Source organism: Babylonia areolata, chromosome 35 (assembly GCF_041734735.1).
Source record: "Babylonia areolata isolate BAREFJ2019XMU chromosome 35, ASM4173473v1, whole genome shotgun sequence".
Lineage (NCBI taxonomy): Eukaryota > Metazoa > Mollusca > Gastropoda > Neogastropoda > Buccinidae > Babylonia > Babylonia areolata.
In genome coordinates, this window is record NC_134910.1 from 25,801,170 (window position 1) to 25,813,304 (window position 12,135).

Sequence of the window (12,135 nt, forward strand, 5' to 3'; positions counted from 1 at the left end):
TGTTTACTGCATGTGAATATCCTAATGTGGACACTGAATTAACTGGAATGAACACAAAAGAAAAATTGAATCAATCGTTTCTTCGTCAGCCCGTTGTAGACTGGTTCGTGCAGATCTAGAGATCTACTATGTGTTGCGGTGTACTTGAAGCGATGGCAACGTCTCCTTTACCGACGGAATAAAAGAATAATCGAGAGATGATAAAACACACGAAAAACATGATTTACACGGCGTTATTACGTCCAGTGCAATCACGTCAAATTATCCCACGAAGAAGAAAGCAATAACATTGCTTTAAATATTATGTTTCGTCAAATGTGCTGCAGCAGTGGGGATTAGTCTGCTTGTTTAGGAACTGAACATGCATGGTTTGATCCTGCTCGCATTTTTTTTTTCTTTTTTTTCTCTCTCAAGCTTATATATATATATATATATATATATATATATATATATATATGTGTGTGTGTGTGTGTGTGTGTGTGTGCGTGTGTGCATGTGTGTGTACATTAATTAATTAATTTATGTATTTATTTATTCATCTGTTTGTCATATTTAACATAAAACACGTTTTAACGATTTTTTAATTTCTTTTTCTACCTCCTCATGATTCCTTTACTGGATAAAGCGTGAAGCACAGGTGAGTCATGAGGGCTTTGCCTCTTGTTGATTTTTATTGCATATTGATGATGAAGAAGGAGGAAGAGAGTGACGATGTTGCATTGAAGATCCATAAAGAAAAAAAGAGTAATCCATTTTGTGTGTGTGGCGTGTAGTTCCGGAGGCAGGCAGAGTGGGAGGAGTGTGCATAAATTCATCGGTTAATTCATCGGGAAATTCATCGGTAAATTCATTGGACACGGACAGCCTAACGTGTAACGCCACTTTCACTGAGTGCAACAACTCCACAAATCGGTGTCAGTGTCAGCCTGAATTCATCGTAGATCTTGTCGACTTTTCATGCAGTGAGTGGCACGTTCGCTTCGTTTCGGAATTTGTGTAACTGCTTGTTGTTGTTGTTGTTGTTGTTGCTTCTTGTTGTTGTTGTTGTTGTTACTCTTCTCCTTCTTCTGCTTCTTCTTCTGCTTCTTCTTCTATCCTGCAGTCACAAGACCATGGGGGCAGCACTGATGACCTGGCAACCAGTTCTCTCCATTTCTCCCTGTTCCTCGTCTCTTTCTGGGCATGGCTCAGTCTCGGGCCTGTCCATTCTGGGACAGTGTCCTCCCGTATCTTTTTCTGCCTGCCTCTCATCCTTCCTTGCATGTAGACTTCACAGAACAGAGTTCCAGGACCACTTTAGGTTTGTTTTCACAGAACCTTATAGAATCGAGAGATGGTTCAAATCACGCATTTTGCAAGCCGTGTGCCACTGGCCTGTGACTAGGTACATGAACAGCTGTGTCAAGTGCACGTGCAGCATGGACAGCTTGAACAATGCGTTTGAAAAATGGATGTTTGGGCCAGAAATTGACATTTAATCAGTGGGTTCTCAGCAATGGCATTGGAAAGAAGGCACTTCCGGTTATGAGTGGAGCTCATTGCATAGGCTACATTCACCTGTTTGCTGAAAAATCGGAATCATTTCACGATGCCCCAAAGAAATAAACTGTGCAGGTCCCGCAGTGGTCCTTAACATTTTGTGAACCATGTAGAAATGTATGCTTTCTTGGAGACAGAAACCAGAATTCTGTTAAAAGAAGTCTTGCTACTCGGAAGTATTTTTTTTTTAGATATGTGCACGAACGAAGGTTTGAATGGGCTGGATTGAATAACAGTGACACAAGAAAGGGAGAAGGAAAAGTAACAGACACATAGAGGTAGAAATGTGAAAGGAACGAGAGAAAGAAAGAACACGGAACGAAAGAAAACTGAGGACACCAGAGAGAGAGAAGGAGGGGAGAGGCAGATATGGGATGGAAGGTGGGAGGTGGAGAGAGCAAGAGCTAGAAGTGAGCATGCTACTGGTACTGTTACTGCTACTGCTACTTTGTCCATTTGTTCCTTTTGACCCATTCAGTCAATAGTAGCCTCTTCAAAACGTACTTCGTTTTCAATAGAGTTTTCTGTATGGCGAGGGGAAAGAATTCTGTTTACCGCTGAGGGAAAAATGACCCGTTACTGTGTGATTTGCTTCTTTTGTTCGTGTGGGCATTCATGTCTGTTTATTTGTTGACATTCTTTTTGTTTGTAAGATGTGTGTGGAAGATGCGTGTGTGTAAAGCGTCATATGTGTGATATTTCAATGTGTGTGGTGTTTAAATGGCGGGCATGAAACACACTGGTTGGCGTGTCTTTACGCTCAGAGAAAAAACCAGGCGGGCCGTGCACTGATGATGCGGAATGTGTCCATGGATCGATCTGTATCGCTGGAAAGTGCAGTGAGTCTGTCTGTCTGTACGTCTGTGCCTGTCTGTCACTCTGTGTGTGTGTGTGTTTATCTGTCTGTCTCTCACTAAACGTGTATGTATGTGTGTTTGTCTGTCTGTGTGTATATCTCTGTGTCTGTGCGTGTGTCCGTATAGCGGTACGTGTGCGCGTGTGTCGGTCTGTCAGTTTGTATGTGTCTGTGTCTCTGTGTGCGCGCGCGTGTGCGTGTGTGTGTGTGTGTCTGTGTGCGTGTGTGTGTGTGTGTGTGTCTGCGTGCGTGTGTGTGTGTGTGTCTGTATGTGCACGCGTGTTTGTATGTATTTTTCTCTCTTTCTGTCTCTCTCTCTGTCTCTCTGTCTCTGTCTCTGTCTGTCTCTCTGTCTCTCTGTCTCTCTCTGTCTCTGTGTGTGTGTATGTGTGTGTGTGTGTGTATTTATACATACATACACTGTACACACACACACACACACACACACACACACACACACACACACACACAGAAAGAGAGAGAGAGAGATGTCCGTGTGTCTTTCCGTGAATCCGTCTGTGTGTATGTTTCTCATTCTCTGTGTTAACCCCGTGTCTGTCTGTCAGTCTGTTGATCAGTCTGTTGATCAGTCTGTCTGTGTGGTTGTCAGTCAGTTTCTTTCTGTCTCTCTGGGTGTCTGTTTCTCTATGTCTGTCTGTTTAATAAATCCGTCTGTCCGTCTTTCTGTCATTATGCATGCATGTGTCTGTCTGTCTGTCTGCCTGCCTGCCTGTCTGTCACTCCGTCTGTCTGTCTTTCTGTCAGCCAGTCTGTTTCACAGTCTGTCAGTCTGTGTGTGTGTGTCAGTCAGTCTGTCAGTCTTTGTGTCGGTCTGCTGGTATATCTGTCAGTCTATAGTTTCAGTTTCAGTAGCTCAAGGAGGCGTCACTGCGTTCGGACAAATCCATATACGCTACACCACATCTGCCAAGCAGATGCCTGACCAGCAGCGTAACCCAACGCGCTTAGTCAGGCCTTGAGAAAAAAAGAAGAAGAAAAAAAGGTGAATAAATAATAGATAAGCTTACATAAATAAATAAATAATAATTATGATATATAAAAAAAAGTTAGTAGTAATGATGATAATAAAATAATAATAATAATAAATAAATAAATATGCCTTTGCCAGTCAGTCTGTCAGTCTTTCTGTATGTCTGCCTGTCTCTTTCAGTCTGTCTGTCTGTCAGTCTGTTCCGGCCTTGTCTGTCTGTCTCTTACAGTCTGTTTCTCTGTCAGTCGACGTCTGTATATCTGTCTGTCAGTGTGTGTGTGCGTCTGTTTGTCTTTCCGGGCACGGACCCGTAACTGATGCCATGTTCATTGAGCTGTGAAAACATGAAGACTCACGGCATGTTTCCACCAAGAACATGGAGTACATGTGCCGACATAATGAGGAAAAAACGGTAAAAAATAGAAATAAAAAAAAGGAGAAAAGTTGAACCGACCTTCAACCAACAGAAGGCATAAAAGGAACACACTGGTGTGTGTGTGTGTGTGTGTGTGTGTGTGTGTGTGTGTGTGTGTGGTACGGACTGGTTGTGGTACTGTGTCAAAGGATGAGTGTGTGTGTGTGTGTGTGTCTGTGTGTGTGTGTGTGTGTGGTACGGACTGGTTGTGGTACTGTGTCAAAGGATGAGTGTGTGTGTGTGTGTGTGTGTGGGTGGTACGGACTGATTGTGGTACTGTGTCAAAGGATGAGTGTGTGTGTGTGTGTGTGTGTGTGTCGGTGGTATGGACTGGTTGTGGTACTGTGTCAGAGGATGAGTGTGTGTGTGTGTCTGTGTGTGTGTGTGTGTGTGTGTGTGTGTGTGTGTCGGTGGTATGGATTGGTTGTGGTACTGTGTCAAAGGATGAGTGTGTGTGTGTGTGTGTGTGTGTGTGTGTCGGTGGTATGGACTGGTTGTGGTACTGTGTCAGAGGATGAGTGTGTGTGTGTGTGTGTGTGTGTCGGTGGTATGGACTGGTTGTGGTACTGTGTCAAAGGATGAGTGTGTGTTTGTGTGTGTGTGTCGGTGGTATGGACTGGTTGTGGTACTGTGTCAAAGGATGTGTGTGTGTGTGTGTGTGTGTGTGTGTGTGTGTGTGTGTGTGTCGGTGGTATGGACTGGTTGTGGTACTGTGTCAAAGGATGAGTGTGTGTGTGTGTGTTTGTGTGTGTGTGTCGGTGGTATGGACTGGTTGTGGTACTGTGTCAAAGGATGTGTGTGTGTGTGTGTGTGTGGTATGGATTGATTGTGGTACTGTGTCAAAGCATAGTGAGCTGTGACACATGACTCTGTGTGTGTGTGTGTGTGTGTGTGTGTGTGTGTGTGGTATGGATTGGTTGTGGTGCTGTGTCAAAGCATAGTCAGCTATGACACAGGGCTGTGTGTGTGTGTGTGTGGTATGGATTGGTTGTGGTGCTGTGTCAAAGCATAGCCAGCTATGACACAGGGCTGTCTCTTGCAGGTGTCCCGCTGGGGGGGCATTGTGAGAAGAATGGCGTCTGCGTCAGTGACACTGTCTGTGATAGCAGTGCTCTCTGCAGTAAGTCTGTGTGTGTGTGTGTGTGTGTGTGTGTGTGTGTGTAGGTGGGGTGTTGGGGAAAGGATGTAAGTACATGTGTATTTGCGTGCGCGTGTGTGTATGTGTGTGTGCGTGCGCGCGTGTGCGTGCATGCGTACGCGCGTGCGCATGTGTGTGTGCTTGTGTGTTTGTTTGTGTGTGTGCAGGCGCGCGTGTGTGTATGTGTATGTGTGTGCTGTATTTTGAGTTAGAATGATGATAAATAAAACAGCAATAATAATGATAAAGATTGTTGCTGTTGTTGTGATGGTGGTGGTGGTATTATTGTCCTATTATTGATGCTGTTGTAGTTGCTGTTAATAGTGGTTGAAGTAGCGGTTGTTGTCGTAGCAGCAGCAGTAGCAGTAGTAGTAGTAGTCGTAGTAGTGACCATTATTTTTGCTGTCATGGTTGTTGTCTTGATCAGAATTATCATTATGATTACAGTGATGTTGATTATCTTCATTATCACAATTATTATAATCATGATAATGATTTTTACAGAGATAGACTTGAATGGAAACTGCAGTGGATCCAGAGAGGACTTCTGCAGAATGGGAACCGCCTGTGACTGGATGCACCATTGCCGTGAGTAGGGCACAGCTCTCAGTGCCGTGAGTAGGGAGTAGGACACAGCTCTCAGTGCTGTGAGTAGGACACAGCTCTCAGTGCTGTGAGTAGGACACAGCTCTCAGTGCCGTGAGTAGGGAGTAGGACACAGCTCTCAGTGCCGTGAGTAGGGAGTAGGACACAGCTCTCAGTGCCGTGAGTAGGGAGTAGGGCACAGCTCTCAGTGCCGTGAGTAGGGAGTAGGACACAGTTCCGTGAGTAGGGCACAGCTCTCAGTGCCGTGAGTAGTGAGTAGGACACAGCTCTCAGTGCCGTGAGTAGGGAGTAGGACACAGTTCCGTGAGTAGGGAGTAGGACACAGCTCTCAGTGCCGTGAGTAGGACATAGCTGTCAGTGCCGTGAGTAGGGCACAGCTGTCAGTGCCGTGAGTAGGGAGTAGGACACAGCTCTCAGTGCCGTGAGTAGGGAGTAGGACACAGCTGTCAGTACCGTGAGTAGGGAGTAGGACACAGCTCTCAGTGCCGTGAGTAGGGAGTAGGACACAGCTCTCAGTGCCGTGCGTAGGGAGTAGGACACAGCTGTCAGTGCCGTGAGTAGGGAGTAGGACACAGCTCTCAGTACCGTGAGTAGAGAGTAGGACACAGCTCTCAGTGCCGTGAGTAGGGCACAGCTCTCAGTGCCGTGAGTAGGGAGTAGGACACAGCTCTCAGTGCCTTCAGTTTCAGTTGCTCAAGGAGGCGTCACTGCGTTCGGAAAACCATATACGCTACACCACATCTGCCAAGCAGATGCCTGACCAGCAGCGTAACCCAACGCGCTTAGTCAGGCCAGCTCTCAGTGCCGTGAGTAGGGAGTAGGACACAGCTCTCGTGCTGTGAGTAGGGAGTAGGACACAGCTCTCAGTGCCGTGAGTAGGGAGTAGGACACAGCTCTCAGTGCCGTGAGTAGGGAGTAGGACACAGCTCTCAGTGCCGTGAGTAGGGAGTAGGACACAGCTCTCAGTGCCGTGAGTAGGGAGTAGGACACAGCTCTCAGTGCCGTGAGTAGGGAGTAGGACACAGCTGTCAGTGCCGTGAGTAGGGAGTAGGACACAGTTCTCAGTGCCATGAGTAGGGAGTAGGACACAGCTCTCGGTTCCGTGAGTAGGACACAGTTCTCAGTGCCGTGAGTAGGCAGTAGGACACAGCTGTCAGTGCCGTGAGTAGGGAGTAGGACACAGCTCTCAGTGCCGTGAGTAGGGAGTAGGACACAGCTCTCAGTGCCGTGAGTAGGACACAGCTCTCAGTGCCGTGAGTAGGGAGTAGGACACAGCTCTCAGTGCCGTGAGTAGGACACAGCTCTCAGTGCCGTGAGTAGGACACAGCTCTCAGTGCCGTGAGTAGGGAGTAGGACACAGCTCTCGGTTCCGTGAGTAGGACACAGTTCTCAGTGCCGTGAGTAGGGAGTAGGACACAGCTGTCAGTGCCGTGAGTAGGGAGTAGGACACAGCTGTCAGTGCCGTGAGTAGGGAGTAGGACACAGCTGTCAGTGCCGTGAGTAGGGAGTAGGACACAGCTCTCAGTGCCGTGAGTAGGGAGTAGGACACAGCTGTCAGTGCCGTGAGTAGGGAGTAGGACACAGCTGTCAGTGCCGTGAGTAGGGAGTAGGACACAGTTCTCAGTGCCATGAGTAGGGAGTAGGACACAGCTCTCGGTTCCGTGAGTAGGACACAGTTCTCAGTGCCGTGAGTAGGCAGTAGGACACAGCTGTCAGTGCCGTGAGTAGGGAGTAGGACACAGCTCTCAGTGCCGTGAGTAGGGAGTAGGACACAGCTCTCAGTGCCGTGAGTAGGACACAGCTCTCAGTGCCGTGAGTAGGACACAGCTCTCAGTGCCGTGAGTAGGGAGTAGGACACAGCTCTCAGTTCCATGAGTAGGACACAGTTCTCAGTGCCGTGAGTAGGGAGTAGGACACAGCTCTCAGTGCCGTGAGTAGGGAGTAGGACACAGCTCTCAGTGCCATGAGTAGAGAGTAGGACACAGCTCTCAGTGCGTGAGTAGAGAGTAGGACACAGCTCTCAGTGCGTGAGTAGGGAGTAGGACACAGCTCTCAGTGCCGTGAGTAGGGAGTAGGACACAGCTGTCAGTGCCGTGAGTAGGGAGTAGGACACAGCTGTCAGTGCCGTGAGTAGGGAGTAGGACACAGCTCTCAGTGCCGTGAGTAGGGAGTAGGACACAGCTCTCGGTTCCGTGAGTAGGACACAGTTCTCAGTGCCGTGAGTAGGGAGTAGGACACAGCTGTCAGTGCCGTGAGTAGGGAGTAGGATACAGCTGTCAGTGCCGTGAGTAGGGAGTAGGACACAGCTGTCAGTGCCGTGAGTAGGGAGTAGGACACAGTTCTCAGTGCCGTGAGTAGGGAGTAGGACACAGCTGTCAGTGCCGTGAGTAGGGAGTAGGACACAGCTGTCAGTGCCGTGAGTAGGGAGTAGGACACAGCTGTCAGTGCCGTGAGTAGGGAGTAGGACACAGCTGTCAGTGCCGTGAGTAGGGAGTAGGACACAGTTCTCAGTGCCGTGAGTTGGGAGTAGGACACAGCTCTCAGTGCCGTGAGTAGGGAGTAGGACACAGCTCTCAGTGCCGTGAGTAGGGAGTAGGACACAGCTGTCAGTGCCGTGAGTAGGGAGTAGGACACAGCTGTCAGTGCCGTGAGTAGGGAGTAGGACACAGCTGTCAGTGCCGTGAGTAGGGAGTAGGACACAGTTCTCAGTGCCATGAGTAGGGAGTAGGACACAGCTCTTGGTTCCGTGAGTAGGACACAGTTCTCAGTGCCGTGAGTAGGCAGTAGGACACAGCTCTCAGTGCCGTGAGTAGGGAGTAGGACACAGCTCTCAGTGCCGTGAGTAGGGAGTAGGACACAGCTCTCAGTGCCGTGAGTAGGACACAGCTCTCAGTGCCGTGAGTAGGACACAGCTCTCAGTGCCGTGAGTAGGGAGTAGGACACAGCTCTCAGTTCCATGAGTAGGACACAGTTCTCAGTGCCGTGAGTAGGGAGTAGGACACAGCTCTCAGTGCCGTGAGTAGGGAGTAGGACACAGCTCTCAGTGCCGTGAGTAGGGAGTAGGACACAGCTCTCAGTGCGTGAGTAGGGAGTAGGACACAGCTGTCAGTTCCGTGAGTAGGGAGTAGGACACAGCTCTCAGTGCCATGAGTAGAGAGTAGGACACAGCTCTCAGTGCGTGAGTAGAGAGTAGGACACAGCTCTCAGTGCGTGAGTAGGGAGTAGGACACAGCTCTCAGTGCCGTGAGTAGGGAGTAGGACACAGCTGTCAGTGCCGTGAGTAGGGAGTAGGACACAGCTGTCAGTGCCGTGAGTAGGGAGTAGGACACAGCTCTCAGTGCCGTGAGTAGGGAGTAGGACACAGCTCTCAGTGCCGTGAGTAGGGAGTAGGACACAGCTGTCAGTGCCGTGAGTAGGGAGTAGGACACAGCTCTCAGTGCCGTGAGTAGGGAGTAGGACACAGCTCTCAGTGCCATGAGTAGGGAGTAGGACACAGCTCTCGGTTCCGTGAGTAGGACACAGTTCTCAGTGCCGTGAGTAGGCAGTAGGACACAGCTGTCAGTGCCGTGAGTAGGGAGTAGGACACAGCTCTCAGTGCCGTGAGTAGGGAGTAGGACACAGCTCTCAGTGCCGTGAGTAGGACACAGCTCTCAGTGCCGTGAGTAGGGAGTAGGACACAGCTCTCGGTTCCGTGAGTAGGACACAGTTCTCAGTGCCGTGAGTAGGGAGTAGGACACAGCTGTCAGTGCCGTGAGTAGGGAGTAGGATACAGCTGTCAGTGCCGTGAGTAGGGAGTAGGACACAGCTGTCAGTGCCGTGAGTAGGGAGTAGGACACAGTTCTCAGTGCCGTGAGTAGGGAGTAGGACACAGCTCTCAGTGCCGTGAGTAGGGAGTAGGACACAGCTGTCAGTGCCGTGAGTAGGGAGTAGGACACAGCTGTCAGTGCCGTGAGTAGGGAGTAGGACACAGCTTCTCAGTGCCGTGAGTTGGGAGTAGGACACAGCTCTCAGTGCCGTGAGTAGGGAGTAGGACACAGCTCTCAGTGCCGTGAGTAGGGAGTAGGACACAGCTGTCAGTGCCGTGAGTAGGGAGTAGGACACAGCTCTCAGTGCCGTGAGTAGGACACAGCTCTCAGTGCCGTGAGTAGGGAGTAGGACACAGCTCTCGGTTCCGTGAGTAGGACACAGTTCTCAGTGCCGTGAGTAGGCAGTAGGACACAGCTGTCAGTGCCGTGAGTAGGGAGTAGGACACAGCTCTCAGTGCCGTGAGTAGGAGTAGGACACAGCTCTCAGTGCCGTGAGTAGGACACAGCTCAGTGCCGTGAGTAGGGAGTAGGACACAGCTCTCGGTTCCGTGAGTAGGACACAGTTCTCAGTGCCGTGAGTAGGGAGTAGGACACAGCTGTCAGTGCCGTGAGTAGGGAGTAGGATACAGCTGTCAGTGCCGTGAGTAGGGAGTAGGACACAGCTGTCAGTGCCGTGAGTAGGGAGTAGGACACAGTTCTCAGTGCCGTGAGTAGGGAGTAGGACACAGCTCTCAGTGCCGTGAGTAGGGAGTAGGACACAGCTGTCAGTGCCGTGAGTAGGGAGTAGGACACAGCTGTCAGTGCCGTGAGTAGGGAGTAGGACACAGCTGTCAGTGCCGTGAGTAGGGAGTAGGACACAGCTGTCAGTGCCGTGAGTAGGGAGTAGGACACAGCTCTCAGTGCCGTGAGTAGGGAGTAGGACACAGCTCTCAGTGCCGTGAGTAGGGAGTAGGACACAGCTGTCAGTGCCGTGAGTAGGGAGTAGGACACAGCTCTCAGTGCCGTGAGTAGGGAGTAGGACACAGCTGTCAGTGCCGTGAGTAGGGAGTAGGACACAGCTCTCAGTGCCGTGAGTAGGGAGTAGGACACAGCTCTCAGTGCCGTGAGTAGGAGTAGGACACAGCTCTCAGTGCCGTGAGTAGGGAGTAGGACACAGCTCTCAGTGCCGTGAGTAGGGAGTAGGACACAGCTCTCAGTGCCGTGAGTAGGAGTAGGACACAGCTCTCAGTGCCGTGAGTAGGGAGTAGGACACAGCTCTCGTGCCGTGAGTGAGTAGGACACAGCTTCTCAGTGCCGTGAGTAGGGAGTAGGACACAGCTCTCAGTGCCGTGAGTAGGGAGTAGGACTACAGCTCTCAGTGCGTGAGTTGGGAGTAGGACACAGCTCTCAGTGCGTGAGTAGGGAGTAGGACACAGCTCTCAGTGCCGTGAGTAGGGAGTAGGACACAGCTGTCAGTGCCGTGAGTAGGGAGTAGGACACAGCTGTCAGTGCCGTGAGTAGGGAGTAGGACACAGCTCTCAGTGCCGTGAGTAGGGAGGTAGGACACAGCTGTCAGTGCCGTGAGTAGGGAGTAGGACACAGCTCTCGTGCTGTGAGTAGGACACAGCTCTCAGTGCGTGAGTAGGTAGTAGGACACAGCTCTCAGTGCGTGAGTATGGAGTAGGACACAGCTCTCAGTGCCGTGAGTAGGGAGTAGGACACAGCTGTCAGTGCCGTGAGTAGGGAGTAGGACACAGCTCTCGGTGCCGTGAGTAGGACACAGCTCTCAGTGCCGTGAGTAGGCAGTAGGACACAGCTGTCAGTGCCGTGAGTAGGGAGTAGGACACAGCTCTCAGTGCCGAGTAGAGTAGGACACAGCTCTCAGTGCGTGAGTAGAGAGTAGGACACAGCTCTCAGTGCGTGAGTAGGGAGTAGGACACAGCTGTCAGTGCCGTGAGTAGGGAGTAGGACACAGCTGTCAGTGCCGTGAGTAGGGAGTAGGACACAGCTCTCAGTGCCGTGAGTAGGACACAGCTCTCAGTGCCGTGAGTAGGGAGTAGAACACATTTGTGTGTGTATGTGCGTATTTGTTTGAATGCGTGCGTGCAAACATGTGTGTGTGTGACTCTCTCTCTCTCCCTCCCCCCCTCTGCTTTTCTCTCCCTCTCTCTCTCTCTCTCGCTCCCTATCTCCCTCTACCCCCTCCCCCCTCTCTCCATACCTAACTGTATGTATCTTTCTGTCTCTCTCTCGCTCCCTCTCTCTCCCTCATCTCTCTTCATACCTACTTACATCTTTCTGTGTCTCTCTCTCTCTGTTTCTGTCTCTGTGTGTATATATATATATATCCCTCCCTCTCCCTCTCTGCCTCTCCGTCTCTGCCTCTCTTTCTCTCTTTCTCTTCCCCCTCTCTCTCCCTCTCGGCCTACCTACATCTCTCTCTCTCTTTCTTTCTCTCTCTCTTTCTCTCTCTCTTCCCCCCTCTCTCTCTTCCCCCCCTCTCTTTCTCTCTCTCTTCCCCCTCTCTCGACCTACCTACATCTCTCTTCCTCTCTGTCTCCCCTCCCTCTCTCTCTTCCCCTTCTCTCTCCCCTCTCCCTCTCTCTTTCTAACTACCCTTTCTCTCTCCCTCTCTCGACCTACCTACATCTATCTCCCTCTCTTTCTTGCCCGCCCCCCCCCCCTCTCTCTCTCTCTCTGTCTCTCTCTTCCCCCTCTCTCTCCCTCTCGGCCAACCCACACATATTTCTCTCTCTATCTCTCTGCCCTTGTCTTTCTCCCTCTCTCTCCTCCTCTCCCTTCCTC

At 50.7% G+C, this 12,135-nt stretch overlaps 1 protein-coding gene across 1 annotated transcript in view; it reads left to right on the forward strand.

Annotated features, from left to right (window-relative positions):
* Positions 1-791: 791 nt before the first annotated feature.
* The window catches only part of LOC143278036 (uncharacterized), a 21,936-nt gene continuing 10,592 nt past the window's right edge, over positions 792-12,135 (forward strand). Inside the window, exons 1-4 of the mRNA XM_076583048.1 lie at positions 792-962; positions 2,304-2,378; positions 4,844-4,921; positions 5,444-5,527. Of these exons, the coding sequence (XP_076439163.1) occupies positions 5,494-5,527 (34 nt within the window). The 5' untranslated portion in view covers positions 792-962; positions 2,304-2,378; positions 4,844-4,921; positions 5,444-5,493. The remainder of the gene's footprint in view (positions 963-2,303; positions 2,379-4,843; positions 4,922-5,443; positions 5,528-12,135) is intronic.